The sequence below is a fragment of the Microtus ochrogaster genome, linkage group LG8, assembly GCF_000317375.1.
Source record: "Microtus ochrogaster isolate Prairie Vole_2 linkage group LG8, MicOch1.0, whole genome shotgun sequence".
Lineage (NCBI taxonomy): Eukaryota > Metazoa > Chordata > Mammalia > Rodentia > Cricetidae > Microtus > Microtus ochrogaster.
The window spans coordinates 21,666,540-21,678,929 of record NC_022033.1 but is presented as its reverse complement, the minus strand read 5'-3'; the positions used below and the strand labels follow the sequence as shown (position 1 = coordinate 21,678,929).

General features: G+C 52.0%; 1 protein-coding gene across 15 annotated transcripts in view; it reads left to right on the top strand.

Annotated features, from left to right (window-relative positions):
- Positions 1-12,390, top strand: part of Epb41l1 (erythrocyte membrane protein band 4.1 like 1) — a 128,998-nt gene that overhangs the window by 101,631 nt on the left and 14,977 nt on the right. For 9 of the 15 annotated variants that reach the window (XM_026787069.1, XM_026787068.1, XM_026787067.1 and 6 more), the window contains 5 exons: positions 2,219-2,317; positions 5,992-7,905; positions 8,386-8,496; positions 9,544-9,951; positions 11,532-11,636. In XM_026787069.1, the coding sequence (XP_026642870.1) occupies positions 2,219-2,317; positions 5,992-7,905; positions 8,386-8,496; positions 9,544-9,951; positions 11,532-11,636 (2,637 nt within the window). The remainder of the gene's footprint in view (positions 1-2,218; positions 2,318-5,991; positions 7,906-8,385; positions 8,497-9,543; positions 9,952-11,531; positions 11,637-12,390) is intronic. The other 6 variants (XM_026787075.1, XM_026787074.1, XM_026787077.1 and 3 more) reach the window with 4 other exon arrangements.

Genomic DNA, 12,390 nt, shown 5'->3' with positions numbered 1-12,390 from the left:
AGAATGACTCAGCGTGATAGCTGTGCTTGTCATGTTCCCCAACATTGTTTGCTGGTAATTCACAGCCTGCTTGAGGGAAGACCAAATCGCATGCAGACCAGAGATAGTCGGTAGTGTATGTGCTTTCTCTCTAGTGCTTTGGATGTTGGTGATGCAGCCATGATTGAATCTATAGAGTGTTGATTGAACTGGTTCTCGCCATAGTCTGAGTCCACCAAATAGCAGAGGGTTTCTTTTGTGAGGTATAACCTCTTGAGATGGCTGGAATTCCATAGCTGCCAAAGTCCAGCAGTTAGGGATTCTTTGGGGGCCTTGAAGGCTGGTACCCTAAAGAGAAGACAAATCTCTGCACCTATGAACAGAGGGGGCACACTTAAACACTGTGACACGACACTGTCGTCTGCACGTGTGTGGATCAGCTGTTGTGGTTACCCAGCATGCACACAGCCCCCAGGCTGGAGGTTGGGCAGGCCTCTGAGGGCTTCTGTGGTCCCAGCACAGCCAAACCCTTAGACTGGGCTGTGGCTGTGATGTAGTGAGCTGGTCCACAGCACTCTCTTCTCGATCCCTCATTCCCTAGGGAGAGACTTGGCCAGAGTGACCTCTCAAAGTCCTGAGATGGCCAGGTCTTGGCCTGGGTCCAATTGAACTGTGATGTAGAAACCTCCCGAAGGGTGAGATGTCACCAGAGAAAGGAGCGGCAGATGAATGCTGGTGAGCTAGGACCTGGAATTGGGGTTGTGCCCCACCTGCTGGTGACAGCTGGAACTGCTGGCTAGGGACCTTATTAGATGGAAGCTGTTCCAGCCACCACCTCCTTAGCCCTGAAAACTGCAGTCGCCACTCCTGCCAACTACATTGGAGTTATGAACCATTTAGAACTTTCCTTTATGCCCCTTGGCATTTATGGGTTCTTGAAGATTGGCAAAATTGGGAGGATCCATAGACAAGGACTTGACTCTGTCCTTGGGTGAGTGATGTCACCTCTGTGAACCTCCTTGCATAGGCCATCTGAAAGGGGGACCAGAATGTCATTCCATTGGGGGGGGTCATTGGCAAACCTAACTGAAACAGCAAAGATGGAAGCTCGTTGTCCCCTAGGAAGTGTTGACGGTTATGGGACCACTGCTGAAGGTGACTAGAATCCCTGGCCTAATGGCTCTGTGGAGGACCCTGTGGGGACACACTGCCCAGAACTCTCGGAGCCGTCTCAAAGCGTGTGTGCCCCACTCAAGCCAAGGGGAAAGCAGCAGGAACTTGAGCAATTCCCATTGGGCAAGCCTAGGTTAGTTTGAATGACAGTTATGTGTAGGTGGTGTAGGTGTATATGTGTTCGTGTGGGGGTGTGCACATGTGCAGTACACGTGTGTGTGTGTGTGTGTGTGTGTGTGTGTGTGTGTGTGCATTCATGTGGAGGCCAGAGACTGGCGCTGGGTATCTTCCTCAGTCATTCTTTATTTTTTTTATTATATTTTTATTTATGTGTGTCTGTGTCTGTGTGTGTGTGTATCTGTGTGTGCAATGTGTATGTATGCAATATGTGTGTGTGTGTTTGTGTATGCGTCTGTGTGTTGTGTGTATGGGGGTCAGAGGACAACTTTTGAGAGTCTCTCCTTCCTCCATGCGGATCCTGGGGATTGAACTTGGGTTCCCAGGCTTGGCAACAGGCACTTTCACCCACCGAGTGCCAGCCTCTCCACTGTATTTTTTGAGACAAAGCCTCTCACTGAGCCTGGAGTTCACTGCCTGTCTCCACCTCCCCTGAGTTGGGATTACATACGTGTGCTGCAACACCTGGCTGTTTTCACAGGTGCTGGGGATCTGATCCCAAATCCTCATGCCTGCATAAGAACTTTGCTTCTCAAAAGAGATGACTATGACCCCAGTTACAGGGTCAAACCATAGTCTGAGCCCATGACACCTCGGGCTGACTTGAAGTCAGAGTCTAAATGGTAGGATTACAGACGCTTGAGTGTTAGTGGGCACGAGAGACTGGCCAAAGGCCACAGGGCTGCCTCACAGCCAATCACAACTGTCCCTCCCTGTCTCCTCCCTCAGAGTGGCTCCTTCCTGACTGAATCTGTGAACTAACAAGATAATGTGGGGCCTCCAAAGCTGGACTATTTACAGACTCTGTGTGTCTCTTCTCTCCTGCTCTCTCTCTCTCTTTTCCTTTCTCCCTCTCTCCCTCTTCTCCGGCCCTGGGCCTCCCCTGCAGGCCCAGAGGACCCAGGACTCTTCTCAGCAGGACTTGGTACCTGGAACAGCAGCAGGCTTGGAAGTGTTCACTCAGAAAAGCCTCGCAGCATCTCCTGAGGTTACTGTCTTCACTTCCCCACACTCCTTCCTCCCAGGCCTCCAGCCCATCCCTGTTGGTCCTCCGGGATCTAAGGAAACCCTTTCCCTATGGTGAGGGGAATAGGCCAGACTCTGCCATGGAGAAGAGATCAGGGGTGGCCCATGTTGTCCCGTGTTATAAATTTCACGTCCTCATCCCAGGGATCCATGGAGGGCCAGCCCCTCCGTTACCTGTTGCTTACCAGGAAGGGCAGGATCATAGCTATAACCAGAAAACATAACTGGTTGCCTCTATCTCAAAAGGGACAAAGATATGAGCCTCTCTGGAGGCAGGCTCTAACCCTAGGCTTGAGTGTGTCCTGCCCTGAGGTCTTGGTTCTGTTTAGAAGCCTGCTGTAGTCTATGGGTGGCTCGTTAGGGCGTGGTATTAATCCTTCCCCTTTTCCCAACTATCTAACCCCATCTGAGACATTGGTCTGAGTCTCCAGTCAGGCAGAAATAGATACCGTCCTCCCCCAAACATCCTTCTAAGTGAGGAGTTCTTTGTTTCTGGGTCCAGAGGAGCAGCAGGTCAAGGGTTCTTGGGGTTTCTTGTGGCCCTGTGTGGATACTAGGGATGGACTCCCCATATCCCATCCCACCCGCACACTGGAAGTACATAGTCTGTTGAGTTGGGAACCAACCGACTTGAGAAACATCCTTCATGTAGCCTCTGCCCCGTCTGTTGGTGTGGCTCGTGATGGCACGGACCCTTTTCCTTCTGCAGAGAGTACTTGTGTAGCTGCTGTGAGTGCCGTGACTGTCGGAGGGGCATGAGCAAGTGCCACACAAGGAAAATGCAAACCAAAGCTCTTCCCGAAGTCTTCCCCCATGGAAAACAGAAAGCAAACTTATCAGCGTCTCTCTAGAGGGCAATGAGACAGGAGCCCAGAGCATCCCAGAGTTAGGGACATGGTGATGTCCTAGTGTCTGGAGATACTCTTAAAAACAAGGACGATGCCTGTTTGGGGAGTGAGCCTTTTATCAATGGCGTCCATCTCGCTGCCCTTAAGAGCAGCCTGTTTTGTGTATTCATCCACAGGAGCAGCCAGTCATTCTGTCGTTCGTTCCCACCTTCCTGTTCCCTTCCCCTCCTCCATCTTATTCTTCTTTCCATGAGGCCTTTCTGTGCTACCCTGACTGGACTCAAATTTGTGGTCCTCCTGCTTTGGTCTCCCAAGTTCTGGGCATGAAATTTTATTCACGTTGACCAAAATCTGCCCTTTGGATCAGTTGCCTGTGAGCGTCCTCTTGCCTCCTGGTGGCCATGGACCCGCTCTGCAGCCTCCCTGAGGGACACCCTTCAGATTGGGCACTTTCCTTCTGCACCCCTTCCAACAGCTTCTCCCAGGATGTGAATTCAAGAGAACCCTCTTCCTGGACATCCTCTGACCCCAAATGTAATCCAGAGTTCCAGGTAGGGCCTGAACAGCCAAGAGTCAGGGGAGTCACCCTCTGGAGTTCCTTCTTGTCTGGCATGAAGCAGCACTGTCGCCTTGTCCTGCTCCTGTGGCTGGAGCAGAGGCGGTGCCGTCAGGTAGCAGGTGTCTAAGGAGGGCACTGAAGAACCAGATGTTGCCCCATCTTGTGATGAGGGCCAGATGTGGCTTGACCAGCACACTGGTGCCAGCAAGGCTGTCCTTTTCTTGTTGTAAATCCTGCCCACCCCCATGTCCTTAACTCTTGTTTTTTAGCAGAAGAACCCATGTTTCTTCCCTCACCACGACTGTGATCTGCAAATCTCCTTAATGGTGGCCTTACTTTCCCCTTCTGAAACAAAGTTGCCAATTGGAGTAAATTTAATTATGTAGATGAGGTTTGGTGCTGCCTGGCATCTAATAACTAAACATTGCCATGTGTTTCCCTTCTCTGCCTCTAGAATCTTTCCAGTTCTCGCCAGCTTCCTCCCCCACACAGCGTTGCTCATCTAGCCTATTTGGTAGATGGGATTGGAGTGGGAATATTCCAGGAGGGGCCTCTTTGGCCAACTTTGACCGTCATCACTAGGCTGATGATGTTAAGAGCTGGAATGGAAGCAGCTGGCAGAACTTGCTTCCTAAGATGAGAAGGGTCCTTACCTCTGCAGGCCAGCAGAACACGTCCCTTTGAGAGTTCAGGCGCAGGCACCTGAAACGTCTGAGAAAGCTATGCCAGACCGTGTCTGGACCTCCCTTTCTTTGATCTCTTCCCCCTGGTAAGATTCTGTCAATGAGGATAGATTGCCTGACCTGGGAATAGGATTCGCAGTGTTCCTTTGAACCTTCCAGCTCCTTCAGGTTTCATGGGTGTGGCAGACTTAGAACCAAGTCACACCCCGAAAAGAAGCCCAAGGTCGTGTAAGCCTCTGGTCTCCTGCTTCTGGGAGAAGTGTCAGGCGCACCTGCTATGGAGGCAGTTTTGCTAGGGCAGGAAGGTTAAACTTTAAAAACTCAGAATCAAGTTCTAGGCTCCGTGACTCGGCGGTAGAGTGGCTTTCCTTCCCTAGGCCTAGATTTGGAAGTTGATTTCCAGCCTCATTGTGACTTCAGAGGAAGGAGGGATCTTAAGTCTGTGATCTTAAGCCCGTGCAGGACTGCAACTTTCACAGGGCTGCTCAGTGTTTGCATTATGCATTTGTCAGATGGGATTCTGATAAGATTTTGTGGAGAGAAAGTATTCTGTGAGCCCAAGACTAAAATCCCAAAGCTCTTACGGCTTTGCTAATGATTTGAGAAACCCATCAGTACCTCTAAGCTGCTGGGGACAGGTAGAGGACTATTCTGGGAAGTTTGATAGTGACAGACTTGATGGTCTCTTTGGCTTTGTGATGATGTCCTCTGTGTTCTTTTTCTTCTGTGATATGATCTGGTTAGTTCTTTTCTATTCTTTTCATCGGTCTTAAGTGGATCATTTCTTTTAAGTGGATCCCCAGAACATTCAGACTGTTTTAGCCATTGCTTCAGTGGTGCTAAGCTGACTGTTTGGTATCATTGCTGTTGATCTGTTTCTTTCCCAGAAGCCCCTGTAGAGGGGTCGTGTTTTAGGCAGGGGCATGTGAATACAGTTCACTGTTTCCCTCAGCTTGGTATCCGATCCCAGTTGGCACCCATGCTCAAGGTTGTGAGTTAGGAGTTCAGGCATAAAAAAGCAGCTGTTCTTTTCCTGGCTTTGCCATCAGCAAACAATGGCCGCAACCAAGTCATTTTCCTTCTCTAGACCTCAGCCCCTTCCCCTTCCTCTCCCCACCCTGAAGGAGGTGACACTGGATGTCTTTGGAGCTCTTTTGGCTCAATATCCAGAGATCCATTGTAAGCGCCTTCCCTGCAACAGTGGGAAATGTTCAGTTCCAAGAGGAAGAGGCCGGTCCCACCCCTAGAGCTCCCTTTGCTGTTGTCCCTGGGGTGAGAGGCACAAAACCCCACCCCACTGTATCAGGATGAAACCAGTTATTGAAGAAGGTCAGTCAGTTTATTGGGGATCTTACTGGGAAAAAGAACTTTGATCATGAGGAATAGCTTTATCACCCCGTTCTGCCCCTGGCCAGTTCCTAGAACACAGAGTCCCAGTGGCAAACCCTTTGGTGGTAGATTGGTCCCTTCTTATTAGAGGGAAGAGGTCATCCCTTCAAGTGCCTGCTGTTTCATGTTAACTCTTCTTGCTCCAATTGCAACACAGGGCTCAGAGCATTGGGTATTTGTAGAAAGAGTATACACTAGGCCAGAAGAACTTGGCCTCCTAACCGTGGCCACCACACAACGGGAAGGAAGTGAGGCAGGCCTCGCTGAGATCCTTGCTGATGGCAGACTCTCCAAGGTAGACATTCTGGTGGACAAGTTCAAAGTTGAAGTGGCCACAGAAGAAACAGTGGGAGCCGGAAGAGCCAGTACTCACCAGCCAGGGAGGATGATTGCAAGTCCAGGAGAGTTTGAGACAATGAGAGGGGAAGGCCCATGTGTCAAGGGAGGCACCCGAGAGACTGCTCAAGCTGCAGGCTACACATCAACAGACAAGCTTCCCAAGGGCTGCAAGCCCAAGGTCAGGAGCCACCACATCTCAGATGGTCAGCCAGAGAGCCCAGTAGAGCTGAGTAAGGGGCTGGAGGGGCTTCAGACTTGGGGAAGACCTACAGCTCCAGGGACCGGGCCAGTGCAGGGAGAAGTTCTTTCTCCTGCGTCAGACAAAGGAGGACTCCAGTCTTTCCTGTTGGATCCAGCCCAGGCAGAAGCCAGAGCTGACTCCAGCGATGAAACGGATACCTCCTTCGCAGAGAGGAGCTTCTACCTAAACTATGGAGAGAAAGACGCTGAAGAAGTTCTCCCTCTACCCTCAGAGGACAGAAGAGAGCGCCTACATGCCCCTCCTGGAGATGGGACCTGGCTGGAGCTGGCAGGGGAGCACACGGAGCACTGGGAGCTGAAATCCTCAGCCCCAAGGGGTTCTACCCCAGGTTCCAGCTGGAATAAAGATGAAGCCCATATGGCTTCCTCCGAGGAAGAAGCCTGGTCCTCCAGGGACCGTGGGGGGCCTGGTGACCTACAGGGAGCTGCTCTGGGCCAGATTTTTACAGAGGCCTGGGAAGGAGCGCGGCAAAGGCCGGAAGGAGAGCTGACCTACCCAATGGCCGGGGCAGCTGAAGACGATGAGACCCCCATGAGTATAGACCGGATGGGAGAGACTGAGAGAAGTTCCCCAGCAAGACAGAAGAAGCACCCCCCTGGTGAAGGAGGAGGGGTGCACCTAGATGACCAGGCCTGCGCCTTTCTAAAAACCATTCCTCCTCATGTTAGGAAACCAGTCAGGCGAGACCAAAGCAGCTTTCTGCCCATCGAGAAGAGGGCAGTTTCCGCTCAGGCTGTAGAACCCATGACCGAGGACAGGGAGGCCATCATTCCTCTGCCAGCCTCCTCTGGTCACATGGATGTTCTGGCAGCTGTGAAGGGCACTTCTCAAAGCCCAATCTCTCCTGGGTCAGGGAAGCCTTCAGAGTTTGGGGATCCTTTTGGAGATCAGTTCCCCATAATTTGCAAACATATCCATCTTTCTGAAGAGAGCCCTGCGCCCAAGGACACACGAGGTGAACGCAAAGCACCTCCAGTTGCCAGCAAGAAGCCCAGGGTTGTCCCTGAAGGAACTGAGGGGCCTGCAGTCCCGGGGTTTGTGTTCCCTTCAGAAAAGCAAAAGGAGACTTCCCTCCAGGCTGGGGTCCAAAGGGGTTCCCAGGAAGATATTAGCAAGACCTCAGTGGCTAACAAGATTCGGATATTTGAGACCCATGGAGTTGAGTCATGCCGAGCCAGTCAGGGTGAAATGAGGGCCCTTCCACATGAGCTGCCTTCGGAGGCTTCCCCAGGGGAAGTAGAACATCAGCAAAATAGGCTTCTAGACTCGGGTTTTGTTCAACTCCAGCCCCCTGGGGACTTGGCCAGCCCCAAACTCACACCTTCTTCTGGTACACCTCTGGCTACTCAGCACTATGGGGAGGGCACCTCTGCTACCTCCCACCAGGAAAGATGCACAGACCCAGAGCTCCTGTCCCCTGACTCAGGCTGTGAAACCACGCTGGAGGAAGCTACTGGGGTAACTGGCCATGTGAGCCCCCACCCCCACCAAGTCCCCACTTGTGGAAACTGACCGCATGCTCTGTAGCTCTTAGAGGCATGTTTTGGTGGCCCCTCGTCATTCCTGCAATGATGCTGCTTGTTCACCCCACAAGGTCTTCTCCTACATGGTCCTGAGATAGCCCAGGCTGAAAGATGGGGCCATCTGCTTAGCCCTTGTTAGCTTGTTTGATCCCCCGGCCTTTGGTGTGACCTTGTGTCCAGAAGGTCACACAACAACCACAGAGAAGGCGCCACCAGTAGCAGTAACTCACGTATCTGCTTTGCCTTGCTCGTCTCACCTGCTAAATTCCTCCCTATCTTGCTTGGCTTATCCGGTGATCTTTCTTCATCCTTTCCCATCCCTGGTACCCTACCTTGTGGAAGCTGACAGTCCAGAGGTTGCCTCCACTCTGCTTCCCTCTCTAGTGTCTTTCTGCCTCCTTAAGACTAACTGTCTTCTCTAATCCAGAACAAATCCGGAGATGCGGGCAGGGAAGAGAAGAGCTTCTTCAGCCGCTTAGCACCAAACACCCCTGGGAAGGGGGGGCGCCTGAGATTCGCCAGCCCTCCGGGCCCTCAGGTCTCTACAGTCCCACTGTGCCTGGATGACTTGTTCATCTTCATCCGGCTGGGATGCTTCATTCCCTAGATTCCCACCTGCTCAAGTAGCCAACCCCCTGTGGCTGTTCACACTCTGGCTTGTCTGGAATGTGTTCCTCACACCTCTCAACCTTCCAGAACCTGGCCAATGGGAGGCTGGTTCACAAATGAATCTCTGAAGCATACTGAACCTCCAGAGCCCGAAGCTGAGTTTTTTCAAAACATTTTATGGGTGTTAGATTGGTTTTTTTAAAAAAAAAAAAGTCGCAAACTAAGACAAAGAAATAATAAGCAAGCAAATAAGCAGAGCCGTGTGTTGTTTAATCCCTGACAGGCCAGTTGAGAGGTATGTATTTAGGACAAAGTTTGCTAATGCTCTTTGGGCATTCCCTTGGCCTGCTGTCGTCAATTACACTGATGGGGCCAGAACTTCCTCTCCATGGTTACCATAGAGTTCAAAGTGATACTGAACTCTCTTGGAGCTAGAATTTCTCCTTTCCCTGGTTGATGCTGGCCCTCCCCCCAGAGACTCAGTGCAATTGACAGGCTGCTGATTTCTGTGTTCCTCAAGCTCCCAGCTTCAGCCTCTTTGCCTCCTCTCCTGAATTCCTCTGAATCCCTGCCCTCCTTCCTCGGTTTACCTCTCAATGCCTCCAGCACGGATGGGCCTGTGGTCCAGGCCTCCATCCCTGCCTTTTGCACAGTGCTGCTTCTGATAGGCTTTCGGATCCTAGCCTTGGAGGGGGCCTCCTGTCCAGAGCTTGCTGGAAGGATGCCAGCTTGCTTCGCCGTCCTTGTGAGACCCTCCAAAGGAGCATCCCCTCTCTGAGAAGTTTTTGTTTCATTTTGTTTTGTGCTAGATTCCAAAGAAAGCTTCCTGGGGCGTGTTTTTCATTTCCTGACCTGCTCTTCCATTTGAGAACATCGTCGCAGCCTTGAGATTCCTTCTGACATTCTTCTGACTATCTTGACCTCTCTCTCTCTCCCTACCCCGTATCCCCATTCCCCTGGTTTTATCTGGCCATAGAGAGCAGGGCTGAGGGAGGGCTCGGAGGAGAAAGTCAAACCACCACGTCCTCGTGCTCCAGAGAGTGACACAGGAGATGAGGACCAGGACCAGGAGAGGGATGCGGTCTTCTTGAAGGACAACCACCTGGCCATCGAACGCAAGTGCTCCAGCATAACAGTCAGCTCCACATCCAGCCTGGAGGCTGAGGTGGACTTCACAGTTATTGGTGACTACCACGGCAGCGCTTTCGAAGACTTCTCCCGAAGCCTCCCCGAGCTCGACCGGGATAAGAGCGACTCTGAGACCGAAGGCCTGGTGTTCTCCCGGGATCTCAAGGGGCCCTCCAGCCAAGAGGATGAGTCTGGGGGCATCGAGGACAGCCCAGATCGAGGGGCCTGCTCCACCCCAGAAATGCCCCAGTTTGAGGTACAGTGGAACTTTGTGGAGATCCAGTCCAACGGGGCACTGCATGTTCGGAGGGCCCTGGGCCATGAGAAGACCAGCCATCAGCTGCAGCCTGAAGCTCTGTCTGGTGTTGCATGACTGCCCCTTCGTAGAACAGCATGGTTCTGCGACCGCATGTTTGCTGTGTCGATTCACCCCTAACACATGTCCCATGGTGTTTTAACCCTGTGACCCCATCGCTTGCTGAGGTCAAGTGATGCCAGTCTTACTGACGACTCCTTGGCCCCCTGCCCGTGTTGCATGGCACCAGGAGAGAGCATGTGTCTGTGGACTCTCGAGGCTCCCACAGCTGGTCTGAAACCTGAGTGGTTTCTCTTGATTCAGGCCAGGGCTCGTTTTCCCTGGGCCTGCAGAAGAGACCATTATTTAAACCCATCAGGTCCTGAGACCTCGGTGTGGAGTGGACACTCCAGGAAAAGAGAAGACACAGCCTTTGGGCAGGAGGCAGGGCCAGCCTCTGGGCTTCTCTGCTTTGAGACCCCTTGGTTTTCAGAAACTCATCCTTGCCCTTTACCTCTAGCTCCCTCCCTCCCTCCGTCCCTCCCTCCCTCCCTCCCTCCCAAGCAGTGATCACCAGCTCATCCATCCAGGACTCTTGCTCCGTGATGTACCCTCTAGGCAGAAGAACTGTCATTCCTTTCTGTGCCTCCCTTACAGTGATCAGGACGGAACTCACACATCCCTTCTCCATGATTTTCTGGCCACCCGGGTGGCAGTGCTGTCCCCACCACATCCTGCTCCGCCCTGCCATGCTTTGACTCTAACATTTCCCCAGCACAGTCAGGACAGTGGCGGGTGGCTCTGCCCTCCCGCCAGGTGCCAGCTGCTGTAAGGCTGGCTCACACTCAGCACTAAGGGATGATTAATTGAACGAGTGGCTAGATCACAGGATTCTGGAAGAATCCCTTTCCAACTGCATGACAAGCTAGGCTCCATTCATCAAACCTGCAGTGTGTATAGCCATGAACTAGGCCTAGGAGAAGACTCCAAAGAAACTGGTCATGTGGCTTGAGTCACACAGAGTCCGGTTTGTAAGCTGGTGTCCCTGGGCCGCAGGAGGCCAACTGATGTGTTTTCTCTGGCTTTAATTTAAAAATCACAACACTACATTTCCTTATAAAATAAATAAATAAATGGGTATAATAGACAGACAGACAGAGAGAGAGAGAGCAGAGGCTGTGCTAAAAGCCAAACCTGAGCAGAACGGCACTTGCTTTCTGTTTCTTTCGGCCAGCTAACGTCCTCACCAGTTTCCATTGCTGTCTGGCCCTGGATATTTCCATGTGTGTAGTTCTTGCTTTGAATAGTGGTTTACCTGAAGCGGCCAAAAGGTGGAGGCAATATGTCTGGAAGAGAAACTCTGAGCACAGAGCTTAGCCATCCTTTTAGTAGAGCCTCAGAAAGACATGCGGCCCCTGGGGCGTGGAGTCGGGCCTTCTTCATGCTGGGAGTGGCTTTGGCTCCTCCTGCATCCCAGTTGCCTGTGAACAGGAGCTGTGTCTGGGCTTGAGTTTTCAGGTGTCCCCTTCATGTCTCCGTAGTCCGTGAAAGCAGAAACCATGACCGTCAGCAGTCTGGCAATCAGAAAGAAGATCGAGCCAGAGGCCATGCTGCAGAGCCGAGTCTCTGCTGCAGACAGCACCCAGGTAACCTGCGCCTCCTCTGTAGCCTGACATGGGGATCGGGCATTTGAGGGAAGGTCGTCAGTAAATGGCCAAGCCCTTTGGTCAGCCTTTTCCTTCCCTCATCCTCCCTGAGGGCTGAGGTGGGAATAGTGGGGAAAGACCGTGCTTCTTAAAGCCCGGTGTCCCCATCTGTATGTAAATGAGGGTGATCCTCCTCCTTCCTCCTGGGAGTGTTCAGCACTCACGGTGGCTTGACAGGGGTGGAGAGGTTCTGCCCCAGGGTGGCTTGGGGGAGAGAAAAGGAGAAATCTCATCGCTGTTCAATCAGAACAGCTCACCTGGGTCACTTCTTATGCATGGAGGTTCTACATTAGATTGGCAAGATGAACAAACCAAGGTCAAATAATTGAAGGTGTCTGTGTTAGTGAGTCCAAGCTCACTTGCACACCGGGACAGCTGGCCTGCCTAGACACAGCCCACAACTTAACACATACTTTCCATGTGTCCTCTGTGGGCCTTTCGATCTGAAGGCTTATAGGGCTGAGTTTGTGGGTCTGGAAGATTGCCCCTAATTTTTCTTGCCCAGAAGGGCTACAGTGCTCAGTCCCTTCTCCTAGTAACCAATCTTTGTCTCGGCTACAAGAGGGGCTGAGCAGATGGGTTGGTCATTGGCAGAGCCTTGCCCTGGCTTCCACCCCCAGCACAAACAACCTGAAATATGACACAGAGTAGCACAAGCGACTGTCATTTCCAGCATCCTTTTTTTTTTTTTTTT